Source organism: Carassius auratus, unplaced genomic scaffold (assembly GCF_003368295.1).
Source record: "Carassius auratus strain Wakin unplaced genomic scaffold, ASM336829v1 scaf_tig00215565, whole genome shotgun sequence".
Taxonomy (NCBI): Eukaryota; Metazoa; Chordata; class Actinopteri; order Cypriniformes; family Cyprinidae; genus Carassius; species Carassius auratus.
The window spans coordinates 1,122,770-1,138,971 of record NW_020528142.1 but is presented as its reverse complement, the minus strand read 5'-3'; the positions used below and the strand labels follow the sequence as shown (position 1 = coordinate 1,138,971).

Genomic DNA, 16,202 nt, shown 5'->3' with positions numbered 1-16,202 from the left:
CACACACAGCTGATTTCCTCCTACAGCAACCAACTCCTCAACGATAGTACTTCCACTACATCCACACTGTTTTTACTTGAAATTGTTTCTCACCACTGCCACGTAGAGAAGAAAGGTAAGGTGTCGTCGACGGCATATAATTTGAGATGGTTGTTGACGACACAAATACAGCACCACACTGCAATTTTCCAGTGCATAAACTCACAGCAACAGACAGAGACTCACCCACTGCACTCCACACACTCTTGGTGAATTTAGGGTCACAACCCCATCTGACTCAAGACTCGTCCTGGAAATCGTAGAGGACTGATGCAACGAATATTCCTTTAAAGCGTCACCGCCACGACACCCCAAATATTTGCTCTCGCTCACTGGTCCCGGCTCACCCACAATCCTCCTCCACAGTGGGGCCGCACAATTACTATGCCACAAACTCACAAGAAGGCTCTAAAGGAATTGTTGCTGTACGATGGTTTAGGGTACTCACACCGTTATTAACACGAGGCCTCTTTTCCCCTCTGCTTCCCAGCTCTTGGATACTCCTCCAGCTGTCACATAACCCGTCAAAGGGGCCTCCTGCGGCGGTACTTCCAGTGAGTCTTCCTGTTTCCAACCACTCAAAGTTTGTTACACATGTCCATAAAGTATTTCACAGTCAAGTAGACATCTCAATATACTCAGCCCAGTTTCTGTTTCTGCCGAATCCTTGTCTCCGTCTTCGCCCAGCCAGCAATATCCCCTGCCTTCTTCCTGTTGCACTCGCCCAAACACTCCAACTCACTCGCCGAAACGGCTGGAATAAAAGACCTCAAGGTAACTGCTGTCCCCAACATCAGATCTGTTGGCATCCGCACATGTCTGCCAAACATTAAATAAGTAGGGGCATACCCCGTAGTACTGTGTACGCTGTTATTTTATGCCTGGATTAAATTTGGCAAGGCACTCACCCACTCGTTCTGGTGATCCCGGTCCAATGTGCCCAGTAGGCCCAACAGGGTCTGATTAAACCTCTCGTGCCCCCCGTTACCCTGGGGATGGTAGGAAGTAGTGTGAGTCTTCGTACACCCATACAGTTGGCACAGTTCCTTTATCACTCGAGACTCAAAGTTGGGTCCTTGGTCCGAATGCAGGAACTCGGGGCATCCGAACGGCTGAAAGACAGCCCTCCACAAGGCCGTGGCAGTGGTATTAGCCGTCTGATCTGAGGTAGGAACAGCCCAAGCGTACTTCGTGAACAAATCAGTGACCACAAGAATGTTCTGGTAACGGTCCATGGGTCGGCTCAGCGTCAAGAAGTCCACAGCTACAATGTGGAGAGGGGCTTTTGCGTTTATGGGGACCATCGGTGCTCTGGCCTCTTGCCTTGATTTAAATAGAGTACATCAGGGACAGGCCTGGATAAAAGCACGCACTGATGCCTCTAATCCTGGCCAGTAGAAGTGTCGGCGCAGAAGGGACACCGTTTTCTCCTGTCCTTGATGCCCCAGTTGGTCGTGGTAAGCCACTAACAAAGCCCGAACCTGCTTTTCTGTTACCACAATCTGGCAGATCTCCTCATCTAGCCCCGGATCTCTGATGATTCTGCATAGTACTCCATCTCTCAACTTGAGCTTCATCCACTGCCCCAGCAACTTCCGTCCTATCCCAACTTGGGGGATAGTTCGCTAGCTGGGCCACCCACTGCTGCTCCACAGCCCCCAGTTTTGCTGTCTGTAGGTGCACAAGCGGGTTGTTATTGGTGATCACTGTCACCTGAGCGCCCCAGAGGTAATCTTTGAATTTCTCGCTGAGTGCCCACTTCAACGCCAACAACTCCAGTTTAAAGGAACTATAACTGGTATCATTCCTCTCAGCGGGATGAAGACTCCGACTAGCATATGCAATGACCCGTTCCACTCCCTCCTGCCGTTGGGCTAGCACAGCCCCCAAGCCGAGGTTGCTGGCATCTGTATAAAGAACGAAGGGTTTAGTGAAGTCCGCGTAGGCTAAAATTGGAGCTTGCAACAGCTCCTGCTTCAGCTGTTGAAAGGCAGCCTCACACTCAGGACTCCACGTAATGGCAGGGGACCCGTGGCCTCGAGGGCGTCCCGTCCCAGACAGCAGCTGATTCAAGGGCTTTGCGATCTTAGAAAAATCTTTAATAAACCGTCGATAGTATCCTACAAAACCCAAGAATGATCTCACTTGCCTCACTGTCTTTGGGGGACCCCATCCTCGTACTGCTGATACCTTTTCCGGGTCCACAGAAACCCCCGCGGCACTCACACAGTGGCCCAAAAACTTGACCTCTCTCCGCAGCAGGTGGCACTTGTCTGGTTGGAGCTTCAACCCATACCTCTCCATTGCCTGAAAGACCTGCTCCAGATGTTGCAGATGGGATTCAAAGTCTGGGGAATAGACAATCACATCATCAAGATATACAAGTGTGGACTCCATCAACTGACCTTCCAAACACCGTTGCATGAGCTGCTGGAACATGGCTGGGGCGTTACAAAGGCCGAAGGGCATCCGGTCCCATTCAAAAAGACCAAACGGGGTCGTGAAAGCGGTCTTCTCCCGGTCTGCCTCATCCACCTGTACCTGCCAATATCCACTGGCCAAATCCAACGTGGAATACCAAGCTGATTTTGTCAAGATGGCGAGTGAGTCTTCAATTCTGGGTAATGGAAAGGCATCCTTCTTAGTCACTTGGTTCAGTTTCCGGTAGTCGACACAAAACCTCCAAGCCCCTGTCTTCTTCTGCACCAGTACAATAGGTGCCACCCACGGGCTGCTGCTTTCTCGAACGATCCCCTGGTCGAGCATACCTTGCAGCAGAGTCCGAACCTCAGTATATAAAGTAGGTGGTATCGGGCGATATCTCTCGCGACTGAGTCCAGCTTCCCCCGTGGGGATCCGATGTTTCACTATATTCGTGCATCCATAATCCTCATCATGGGCAGAGAAGACGTGCTGCCACTTCCTTAGAAGTTCCTGTAGTTTACGTGTCTGAGTCTGCTCCAATTCCTCTCCTCGTAGGGATTCACCCGATAGATGGCCGGGGCACCTCTTCCCCATCCCTCCTGGAGGGCGAGTCTATTTGAGTCAGGCCCACTTCAACCCCTGTAGGGCATACCTGGCGGAAGCTAACGTCCCTTTCTTCTCGCACTTGATGGGGCTCCACCATTGTTACTCTTACCAAACTCTGGTGTTTGTGTAGATGTATGGCACAGGGCTTCTTGTTTCGTACCTTGACCGGAACTCGTCCTCGTCGGATCACCGCCAGTCCTCGGGCCACTTCCACACTTTGACAATCCAAATGGGGCTCTACCAGTACCCAGCCTTCTGGCCCGTGTTCTTGTTGGGGGACCCTTACCCATACTATGGCCTCACTCCGGGCCGGTATGGACAGTGCGTAGCGACAAGCTACTCGACCAGTCTCTTCCCGGTCCCTCCGGACCCCGGTCATCTGTATCCGGCGACAATCAGCCACAACACGTTCCCATTCTTGTCGTTCTGCAGGTGGTATTTTCTGAACAGGCTTAACCCGAAATAATTCCTCCCAACACTCCGAGAGGACATTCATACCTAGGAGGGCTCTATGAGTTCCCAAGCAGTGGTCTTGGACGATGATCACTCCTTTCTGGGGCACAACAATTCCGTGAATTTCCAAATCCGCTAATCTGTAGCCAATATAGGGGATGTCTAACCCATTTGCTCCCTTCAGGGTAAGCCAGGGGGCCTCTGTGCCTTGCACATTCTGTTTCCCAAACAGCTCTTGTGACAGACTATCAGAAAATAGGGTGACTTGCGATCCAGTGTCAACGAGACATTGCACCTTGATGCCACACACTTGGACCTCCACTACAGGGCTATGCCCAATCATCTTGTCCTTCGAGCCAGCTTCTATGGATGGGTCAACTAAGGGGGTCCCGACCACACGACCCACTGTGGCCGGTCGACCTAAAAACCCCCCTCCGAGCCTCTTCGGGGACCACACTGTCGACTGTAGTGGCCAGGTTTTCCGCAACGGTTACAAATCGGTCGCCCCTGTTCATCCCACTCAAATCGAGGGTGGTCAGGTCGGCTAGACCGCCTTCCTAGGTCTTGGCCACCCTCTGAATACACACGGCCTCGGGGGGTCGGCCCTTCCTCTTGCCTCGAAGTGCCGAGCCGCAGTTCCTCCAAAAGGGTTTTAGATAACTCTGTTATTTGTTCACGGACTTCCTTGAGGAGCTCCGTTTTCAGGGCCTGTTTCCAGTCGGCTGCTGCTGGAACAGCCGTTGCAGTACCACTTACGGCCGCACACACAGGGGGATCTTTTACTTCGGCCTGATCGATCTCCAGGGCCACCGCCTCCTTCTTCAGGTCCTCGAATGTAAGCTCCGGGTCTCTTCGGAACTGCACTCCCAGGCTCTGATGTACTGGGCCTTCTCTCAACCCCAGCAGAAATTGGTCTCTCAGCAAGGTCTCTCCATCCCCGAGACCATGATCTTGGCGTCCTTGTAGCCTCGTGAACTGCTCTCGTAGTCGCAGTGCAAATTCTCTGATAGGTTGTCGGGGGCCTTGTTTACAGTTAAAGAACTGGGATCTAAGGACAGCTACTGGGGTGGTATCACCATATTGTTCCATCAAGAACTGGAAGACGGTTTGAGCGGTGGCTCGGACGGCCTCTGGGTCGGCCTGGACTTCCCGCCGTGCTTCCCCCTCTAGAGAATTTAGAACAAATAGCAGCTGCTGTGCCGCACTCAACCCTTGAATCCCGGCCAAGTATTCAATCTGAGCTTTCCATTCAGCTAATCGTACCTCAGACTCAGTTCCGCCATACTTCTGGATCCAGGGGTTCCCCATGAACACTGGCACGACTCGGGGGAGGGCCTCTGGCAACTCGTGGTCGGCCATTGGGGGACCTTGGTCGCTCAACCCGAGGTGGAACCCTGCCGACTACGCCAAAAATCTGTCACAGGTCGGAGCGGACCACAGGTGTCGTGAGTCACGCCCCTTCCTGGTTTTCTCGTGTGTCTGGTCATTGGGGTGTTCTTGGGACCTCCTCGAGGTGGAAACCAGGAAGGGGCGTGACTCACGACACCTGTGGTCCGCTCCGGCCTGTGACATTAGTCTGTTTTCTCTCTCTTGTTCTGAGGTCACCGTAGCCACCAGAACCAGTCTGTATACAGATCAGATGGTGGATCAGCACCTTGAGAGGACCTCTACAGCCTTGAATGTCAGCAGGGACCAGGGAAACTATGAGCCCCAGAAACAGATCCACAATCAAGACCTTGTCTTCTAGACAGCCACATGGACAAGACCACAGGAAACAGATGATTCTTCTGCACAATCTGACTTTGCTGCAGCCTGGAATTGAACGGCTGGTTTCATCTGGCCAGAGGAGAACTGGCCCCCCAACTGAGCTTGAGCTTTTTTTCCATTCTGTCACGGATGGAATTTTGGTTCTTTGCTGCTGTCGCCTCTGGCTTGCTTACTTGGGGACACTTAATTACCAGCAATATTGTCGACTTGATTGCACATATCCTATTTAAACTGAACTCAGCTAGGTGATGACATCACTGAATTGAATGATGAACTGCCTTTTTGCTTATTGACACATTATTTTGCTATTTAATGCTGTTCAGTTGCTTTGTCACAATCTGAATTGCTAAAAGTGCTATATAAAAAAGTGACTTGACTTTGCTTTTAAAATAAATTTTTCAATAGCTTAATGAATCCTGACCAAAAAATTGTGTCATGCCAATGAAGTGTATCACATGGAGAAATTATTTCTCAAAGCCCATCTGTACCCTGGATCAGTGAACAGTGGTTGATTTGAGTAAATGACAAGAGACTTGTACCCTGCTTAAAGGAAGGAATATTTATGAACAGAAGTCCACTCAGAGTGAGGAAAAAGCTTTGGCTAAAGCACAGTCTCTTCAGACATAATTACTTCAGAGTGAGTGTGCCATCTCACAGCGCATAACTTATTCAGAGCAAGCTGAGGGATGAAGGCGACAAGGCACTCTCAGTGAGTGTGTGTGTGTGTGTGATGAGCATTTATGTTCACAGACATTTATGTTGGGACACTTGTGTAGATAAGCTAAAAGCACATCTCCTTCTTTCTATGTGTAGTTCTGGGTGGAAATGGGGTGTAGTCCCAAATGAGTGTTTGTTTGGCTGTCTGCAGAGTAAAAGTGATCAAACATCAAAAAGAAAAATAAATAAATAATTCGCAACATGCACAGTGTTCCATTGCTAAGCACACCAGACGCCTTTTTAAATTCAGCCGTGGTGGCATATAATGGACAAACAAGATCCCTGTAGGGGTGAACTGCACAAGTAAGAACAATAACTGCTTTCTGCCTCTCACTTGATCACTGATTGCCTGGAGATTTCAAGATATGGCTACCCGAATACAAGCAACACAAGCCCCATATATCCGAGGGTGGGATGCTTTCTTCTGCATGAACTATTATCTGAACCATTCTCCCTTTTCTTTTCCTGATGTAATTCATCCCAAGGGTTGTTGTTAACACATACTGTTGTGTCCAGTTCTTCTCAACTATTTGTCTTGAAATTATTGAAAATAAAATTTTTATAATCTAATAAATATAAAACATATATAAATATCATAAGAACTGCTATATATTTAAATTGATTAGTACTATTTAAACCGTTGTCTGCAAAAGGCCAGGTTAGTCCAGGTTGTAAATTGGCACAATTTTTGTTTTAATGATATTAACCTTTATTATATATATATATATATATATATCACATCATTCTATATATTCGAAAACATTTTGTAAACAAAATGTATAAATCCACACTTAAATTAAGCTCATGTTTTTTAAACAAAATTTTTAAAGGATTTATTTATTTATTCCTGACATGCATTCATAATTTGTTTGTGTGTGTGTGTGTGTGTGTGCTTTTGTTTTTGTGACATATCATGACACAACTCTGTATAATGACATGGGTATGACACAGGTATTACAAGGAGATGGTGACTTATGAGGACATAACCCATGTCCCCATTTTTCTAAATGCTGATAAGGATACAGGATGAGTTTTTTTTTTTTTTTTTTGAGAAAGTAAAAATGTCCTGTGAGGTGTAGGGTTGGTGAAGGGACATAGAATATACAGTTTGTACAGTATAAAAACCTTTACGCCTATGGGATGTCCCCACTTTTCACAAAAACAAACATGTGTGTGTGTGTGTGTGTGTGTGTGTGTGTGTGTGTGTATATATCAAAATCTAAAAAAATATTAGAAATAAAACTGTTCTGTAATTTTATCCCTCTGATTTGAACACTGTTTAAATGGATGGGTTAGTTTATTTTAAGAGAAGTATTACATTTGGAATTCTTTTCAAACATTTATTGCATAAAAGGTTGCAGCATTGAGCATTGTAGCCAGTAACAGCAATGTCTACACTCTGATGAATGCGCATTATAACTAACACAGTGCAAATACAATGTCAAGAAGAGAATCACTGAGCTGTGTACAGCATCATCGATGATAACATGTTTTGGTGATGGTGCAGAATGCAGTCAGTACTTTACGACTGACAGCTCCAGTGATTATTTTTGCTCACTTTCTGTATATAATTTAATCACAATTTAAACAACAGCTGATTTCCATGCTAACATGAGGAGTAGTGTGAAGCTGACCGTTTAGACACTGTCTAAATATACTGATGCATAAATGGCAATAAATGAATGTCTGACTATATAAGTCCTTACATTTCAAAAGTCACTGATCACAGAATAGGCTTTACATTTAACACCCTTACATGTTGTTGCATTTTTGTGGGGTCCATATCTTTCTGTAAAGGTCTATTTGCAAAAATCTGCTTTGAATTGCGGCTAGTTTAGCAAAGAATCCACAGCGTAACTGTATAACTGGTTCTATGTCTGACTTCAGAAAAGAATGCTACTTTAACAAATCACTGTTTTAAATTAAACAGTTAACTGAAATTAATACAGATAGCTTACTGCATTTGCTTTTTAGCAAACATGAAGACAAAATAACATTTTAGGATACTGAAAGCTCAAGTTAATTGCAGACTTTAAGGCAGACATGAAAGATGAAAGTGGTCTAAATGGGTCCAAAGGGTCTAAGACCCTCACAACTTTGTCTCACAAAATGGCTTCCTAGAAGCCTAGTGACGCAAGCAAGTTAGCACCCTTTATGACTTTCAGCCAGTGGACTTCCTAACAGTCTCCTACAGTCTTTCTTGCAATCTGGATTTAGATGTAATACGACATGCATGCTAGCAGAAACCCTCCCTCAATACAAAACACACAATTTTGTGTGTGTGCTATATACTGTTTCCATTAAGTCTGACCTGTGAATTTTAATGACATACTATTTAGTGCATTAATTACTCCCCGTGGAAACAATCAACACAGTGCTAATATAATAGCTAAGATTTATATCAGTTAAACACTGCCGTGGGGCATTTGTGCTTGAAAACACATGCATCATTGCTGGATTAGGAACACATACCATAGTTGTCTCTGCAATGGAGCCAAAACTGTTAATGAATATGTTGCATGATACATTCACGGGCGGACCTGTGGAGAGAAGAGTGAAATCAGTCATAATAGAGTACAGTCTCTGCAAAGATACTTTCTATTAGACTCACCGGTTCATCATTATATATGTGTGAGTACACATGAGCTAGTTAATACTTGTCTGCTGTAATATAACACATTTTTATTATTATTAAGATATTAATAAAATGTTTATTTTGTTGAGATTACAACAAAATCAGTTTAAGACCAAACGAGAAATGAGAATAATACTGCATGGCCTCGTAATGGTTCATTAATGGAGGAGGAAAAGTTACTTTACTTGATATTTATGAATAAGTGGCTTCTGTAAATGAGCTTCCGAGGGGAAGTCCTTTGCCAGCTTAATAATTTAAAAATGCTCGGACTGATTTATAGTTTGAGATGGTTTGGGTTCATGGCCGTTCTGTAACAGCAAAATGAATGAATGTTTTCAGGGTCATGGCAGAAATGTCTAGAGGCAGCTGGAACCAGGAGATGTGCAGCATTATTACATAATCATTTCATAGCATGAAACTGAATATAGAGTCACATCTGCATTAGCTTTGTACCGTATAAAATATGAATCTTATAGACACCACTGATCACTGTAACAAAAGGTTTTAAAGACATCAAAAACAGGAAGTGGTGGTAAATAACCATTAAAGAAAGCACAGTGTATTCCTTCAAGGAGGAATAGAGCAAAATGCAAAGAGAAAGGACCTGTTTGTACTACCTTTAAAGTTGGGCCTAATTCTGGCATCGTAACCTGAGGTTCTTCCCATGAGCTTGTCAAGGAAGTCAGAGGGTGATGATGCTTTTTCTCCTTGAGGGTTTTCTGGTTTTTTTGATGCTACCAAACTGAGGAATAAGAAAAGAGAGAGATAAAAATTGGGGGCAGATTTGTGCAAATCTACAAATGTAAGAGACAATACTAATGTCATCTGACATCAAATATTCAGGTTTTCCATTTGGGGCATTAGACAAGGCTGTAGAATAAGCAGCTTTTGTTCACTCCAACATATTAGGAGTGAGAATATAGATATATTTAGGTCTGTACATTCAGATTTGAAACAGATGCCCATGCATGTGACTTACTGTCTTTAATGCTACTAGTATAATACCCAGCAGAAGTGACATAGATATTATTAGAGTAGTATTTCGTCACAATATCACTTCATTTTGAAATGTCATACATGTTATATACTTTTCTGTGCTGACCTATTGCATTAATGATCATACATGGCTATATGCAACATAAACAGTTGGTGTGCAAGTAAAGCTGTTGAACTCCCAAAGAGAAAACTTCATATTGTGATACACAAAGGAAAACTTTGCTGCCATATTTCCTTTTAGTAATGACTGAAAGACAATCATTTTGTCAGGCATTATTTCTCTTGATAAGGAGTAAAAGGAAGTTATGTTGGCAGCAGCAGATGAGGGATAATTTATGTCTTGTTTATTAGTGTTGAGATGTGCTATTCTTTGTGTTAAGCGTTTGTGTATAGGTTGGATTTTTGCAGTTGCACTTCTATGTTACTCAACGAGAAATTCAAATAAGGCATGCAGTGATACTCCATGGCTAGGTCTAAGGAAACTACCTACAAATGCTTGCCAGTAAATTTTATTTTAAGGAGGATGTGGGAAGGACACTTCATTGATCTGTTTGGTTTAATGAAAACACAAGGCATATTTTCAGGGATTTGTGGATGTGACATTTGATTTAACACTTGATTTCTTCTTTTTTCCTTTTTTTGTTTTGTCTTAATTAATCAGGAGTGAGATGCTCACCTAGGAAGGGGAGAAGGATGTGAACAAATATTCACGAGGAACATCGAACATTTAAACCTCTTTATTTTTGATCATAGATTGCTGCATAAGGATAATGCAGACAATCACAAAGATATACTTGTGATGTTTTGTTTTCATATTTTTATGAAAGGTTCTAAGATTGCGAGGTAAGCGAAGAATACGCCCCTTTTAATCATTAACTAAACTTAGCCATATTGAATTCATGCACAGTGCTGAAAGAACATGACAATGACGAGAATATATTGTTTAAAACTTACCTAAATGTTAAATGTATTATGTTTCTCGATTGTTGCAAAGCATTGAGCCATATTCCTTTCTACTCCCTCTCTACTCACTTTCCTGCTCATTGTATACCTAGTTTATGGTGGGGATATTAATCATAAAATTCAATGTGGTAAAATACATTTAAAAAATCTATGTGAATGAAAATTGTAAAAAAAAACATATGTATAATAAAAATATTATTATTCATAATAAAAATGTATTAATACATATTTTAAATATGCTTTAAAAAATGAATAGAACACATATAACATTTATGAATTTATTCATCTAGTGTGCTTCTGTTCAGTGTGTTAACGTAATGTCAGTGTGCTGAACTGAGCATTGAACCATGATCTGCCTTCATATAGTGTAATCTGTGACATTTCAGCCAGTCGTGTATCAAGTAATATGACAAGATTGCTTCTACAGAAATGCTTGTTACTGGCTACTGAAGCACTCATTACGTTTCTGATGAACATAGGTCAGAGGTCAGGCAGTAAGATTAGGATTAAAAGCATGTGACACAAAATTACTGACACTCGCTGCTCCATCCCACAAAATCATCTTGTGAGATGAGCACACAAACACACACATATCCATCCACATGCATTCACAACTCAGATGCTGCTTTGCTCAGCACAGATCAGCTTTGCTCACTGCTGTTGACACTGACATTCCTCTGAGTTATTCTCCGCTGGTTTCCTCTTTCTCATTTTGCTATTGCTTTGAGTTCTGTTGTTTCAAAGCTTTGAGACTGAGTAAATCTAGACCAGTTTAGAACAAAGCAGAAATTAATTAATCTTGAGGGGGCTCTAGAGTTTATTTGGTTGAAGCAGCATAGAGAATGAAGATGGTTTGCTCTCTATCTCTATTTTAAAGCCAACTGCAGAGAATAATCATAGTCTGCAGTCAACAAGGAAGACCACCTTTGACACCTTTCCACATCTGTGGTCAGTATACTGGATTTTGTTAAACAATTTTCTATTTGCACTTCATAAAAAATGGATTTTCCACTCCATCTGAAGCCTTAATAATCTAGTTTGTTTACTTGTCTGATCCCCAGTAGAGAAATTAATTATAAAAAAAGGAATGAGTAGAAAGCCTGTGACACATTTCAACAAGGTTGTGGGTTATATTCGAAACTAAAGGCCATAACACACCAAGTGGGGACAAGCATAGGCATTTTATGGCAAAAGATTTGACCCCCCCCCCCCCCCCCCAACCAAATAGTTGATATTTTTATATAATATATTATATCTTATATATAACCTGCAAAACATTTGTTCATCTCTTAGAACACACATTAAAGGTGCTGTAGGGAACTTTTGTAAAAAAAAAAAATATTTTTTACATATTTATAAAACCTGTCATTATGTCCTGACAGTAGAATATGAGACAGATAATCTGTGAAAAAAATCAAGCCCCTCTGGCTCCTCCCAGTGGTCATATTGCCATTTGCAGAAACTCCATCGCTCCTGGTAAAAAATAACCAATCAGAGCTGAGGTCCGTAACATTGTTTGTGTTCAAAATGTAGAAAAATTTGTATAATAAGCGAGTACACCATGAATCCATTTTCCAAACCGTGTTTTTGGCTTGTCCTGAATCACTAGGGTGCACCTATAATAAGTGTTTATATTCGGACCATTTTAGATTGCTTCGGGGGCACCGCGGCGGAGTATCCCAGTACCTTTGTGATTCTTCATAGACATAAACAGAGAGAAGTAGTTCCAGCTACGATGTTCTTCCGCAAGATGCAAGCAGTTCTGTTTATTAACCGCTAGAGCGTCAAAAGTTCCCTACCGCAGCTTTAAGATATTTTTGATGAAATATGAGAGCTTCATGACCGTGCATGGACAGTAATGCAACTGACACGTTCAAGGCCAGAAAGGTAATAATGACATCGTTATAATAGTGCATGTGAAATCTATGGTTCAACCTTAATTTTATGAAGCTAAGAGAATACTTTTTGTGTACACAAAATTAATTTATATATTTAAAAAACATTCTTCTGTGTCAGTCTGGTGTCACATGGACTATTTTGTGATGTCCTTACTATGTTTCTGGGCCTTGAACGTGGTAGTTGCGTTGCTGTCGATGCAGGGTCAGAAAACTCATGGATCAAAATATTTGTGTTCAAAAGATGCACAAGTCTTACAGGTTTAGAATGACACAAAGGTGAATAATTAATGACCACATTTTCATTTCTTGATTTAAATTATTTAAATCCTGTAAATAAATAAAAAACGACAAGCCAACTGACCACGTTAAATCACTATTGGAGCAATCCTTGGGAGAGATCATTCTGGCTTTTCAGCTTAGCAAACGAGTGCATGAAAAGAAAAAGAACTAAAGTGAGCAGACAACAAAGTCAAAGAGGGCACATACAGAAGGATCTTTTAAAAATGTCTTGGAATTTCAGTAAGCAACTATTTTTGACTGCTATGAAGAAAGTGAAGACTATCTGACCAACATTATTCATATTTAGAATTGTAAACTAGCATCACTTTGTTTACAGTCTGAATATCTGCAGTCTGGTTTTCCCGTTTTGAATGAAAAATACAGATTACTGCCACCTGCTGGTATGGATATTATTTCCTCTCAGGCAGCTGCAGAACCTCCATGCTAGTTGGCCACTGGCTATGTGTTTGCGGTGTGTTCAAGCGCAAACTTTTTGGCCCAGACACAGGCAACAACAGAGTCGGCTTTTGTTACACAAGTTCTTTGATGTCAGCTTGGTGTGGAATGGCCTTAACCAACACTGATGTTGCTTCTGAAACTGACAGCAAATTCTGCATCTGTGTAAAAGCCTCTGGCTATAAGCATTGTGTGTCTTGGTGGTGGGCCTTCCTGACTATGCAGAATTGTGAAGTCAAGAGTGCACATCCCACCTTTGCTCCCAGGAGCACTAGGTAAACTGCAAACCTCCAATTACCAAGCTCCTTCTCAGCAGAAAGAACCAAGCTTCCAGCAACATTCTCTCTCTCTCTCTTTCTCGCTCGCTCTCTCTGCCCGAAACCCTGGTCTAGGCAGGAACATCCCTACCAGAGAAAGCCATCAGCCATGGATTTGCTCTTGCAACCCCTGGAAGGAGTCACCTCTGGGTCCAAGTGTCTAACTGGTTTCCAGCAGTTCTAAATATATTGTCCTTGACACTTCACATTCCCTCCCACCAATACCAACAGAGGCCTTGAGACAGTTACCATGGAAACCACAGGCCAATGAAGCATCAATGGTGGTCAAAAGAGCGAGACAGTCACAGAGGATGCTCATGTTGGAGCCGATCGAAGGGGATTGAGGAGATGGCAGGAATTTGCATGTGTGCAGGCAGAACTGAGAATACTGACATCCAATACACAGATTGCAATCTATCTCAGTGCACTGGCAAATCAGTGGCAAAAATAGCATATGGTTAAAGTCAACATGAAATCAATCTTTTTTTTAAGGAATACTGTAGTGTTTATTATAAATAATGTATCCATGCACTTCATTATTTTTTTAATATTCATGTGCCCTCGCAATCTTTAATAAAAAACATTAATCAATCTCCCCTACCCCTCGAAACGACTCATCTTCTCTTCTGGTCACGAGCTATGGCACAAGAGTGTAGCTAAACGCTGGGATAAATAATAGAGGGAAAAACTGAAGCTGATGCTTCACTTTATAGAAATAAATGCATTGACCAGTACTGACGCAAGCCATGGGGTGTACACTACCTTTAATAACTGAAAGGATATCAGGATATTACCAAAACATTACTATTAGTAACGCAATGCCCCAACTACAAACGATACAATCAATTCCAGATGGACAAAATCAAGTCCCGCCCTCTCATTTTAGATGCCGTTTCATTCAGATAGATGTCACAGAAGAGAAATAAAAGACAATCTCAACTTCCGTTTCACAGCAACTTTAAAGTTAACTAAGAGTTCACACAGGCCGTCTCTCTCTCTCACACACACACACATGCATAACCGCCTCTGTGGTGTCTTTTGTTGTACTGTATATATTTCAAATTAAAAAAAATTCAAACTGTAAAACAGAAAGTTCTGTTATCACGAGAATATCACACTTCTAGAAAAAGCTCTCAGCAAATCAGATTTGATAACCAGAAATTGCTGTTTGTATTAATGTGACTTTCTGCTGTATCACTTAAAGTGTCCATCAGTATATCTTAAGATTAAAAGATGACTTTGGCACTTTTAAATTTACAAAAATAAATAAATAATAATAATAAAAAAAAATAATAGTGATAATAAAATAAATAATAAATAGCTGCAACTGGAAAAAATTCACCAGAAACAAATACAATATAAATAGTGACAGTAATTTTGCCATTATAGCATGGCATATTGGTGCCTGTATTTTAGAACTTAACATGTAATAAGTACATTAAATTATGTTGATGTACCAGTATACCTCTTATCCTCTTATTCAAAGATTGCTGGCGGCCCCAGATTTTCATACATTTAATATAATATTTTATAGTGTAAATTTGACTGTGTGTGAGGATGTTGTATTCACTGATAATCTTTTCTTTCAAACTTTCATTAAGCATGAGCCCGATGGCCAGTATCATATTATCAGAATATGACAGACTATTGAAATAATGGTTAAAAAAACAAAAAACATTAAAAGGATAAAAGAAGGTTCAGAATGACAGATAAGTTGAGAGAAGGACAGTGCAGTACTTCAGAGAGATTGGGAGAGGAAGCGGAAGGCAAGGATATTTGAAGAAAGGAACTGAAGAAAGACTGATGAAGCATATCAATGATAGATAGAAACAGGATGGCTAAGACAATTAACTGAAAACATCTGCCCACAGTTCAGTCATTATGAAAGAAGAGTTATAGCTTCACCTTTACAGTGTGACAGTTCTGAGTTAATCAAAAGCACTTACAATTCACACACGGTTCAATTCACATTCAGTCCCAGTCAAGAATAAATGCCAGCAGACACCCTCTGCTCAAATTCACACGCAACATTTATCCACATAGATTGTATCTGAAATATGTATGTTGCTTATTGATTATCTTTGTTAATACTTTAATAATGTTCAATTACACAAATTACTGCAGAATTATGTAATTGCTTTCATTTGCCACACACATTTATCATTGTTTGTGCGATGCTTATTCACTGACACAACACAAATGCATCAGCATCTTTACTTGAATATTAATTACAAACAAAAACATTTATACTGTATATGTATTTAATTAGATATATGTACATATGTAAAAAAAAAACAGTAGAAACAACAGTAATATTGTAAAAATATTATTACAGTTTAAAGTAACTTTTCTTTTTTAAATATTTTAAAATGTAAATTATTCCCTCGATGGCAAAGCTGTATTTTCCTTTAGAAATCATTCTAACATTGAAAACGGTGGTATTATTAATATTATCATTTTTATTATTATTATAATTTTTATTATTTGTGTGTGTGTGTGTGAACAATGATGCATGATTATTTTTAGATTAAATCATGATTAGAAAGAATAGCATTTATGTAAACAAAATAAATGTATTTACTGTAAATATCGTAACACATCAAAAAAAAATTGTCATTACATAAACAAACCTTAAACCACTGATGACAAACT

The 16,202-nt window shown here is 41.3% G+C and overlaps 1 protein-coding gene across 2 annotated transcripts in view; it reads right to left on the bottom strand.

The window, feature by feature from the left end:
- The window catches only part of LOC113095002 (glycine receptor subunit alpha-3-like), a 60,768-nt gene that overhangs the window by 29,514 nt on the left and 15,052 nt on the right, over positions 1-16,202 (bottom strand). For both annotated transcript variants that reach the window (XM_026260602.1, XM_026260600.1), the window contains exons 2-3: positions 9,259-9,383; positions 8,479-8,546 (exon numbers count right to left, since the gene is read on the bottom strand). In XM_026260602.1, coding sequence (XP_026116387.1) covers positions 8,479-8,546; positions 9,259-9,383 — 193 coding nt within the window. The remainder of the gene's footprint in view (positions 1-8,478; positions 8,547-9,258; positions 9,384-16,202) is intronic.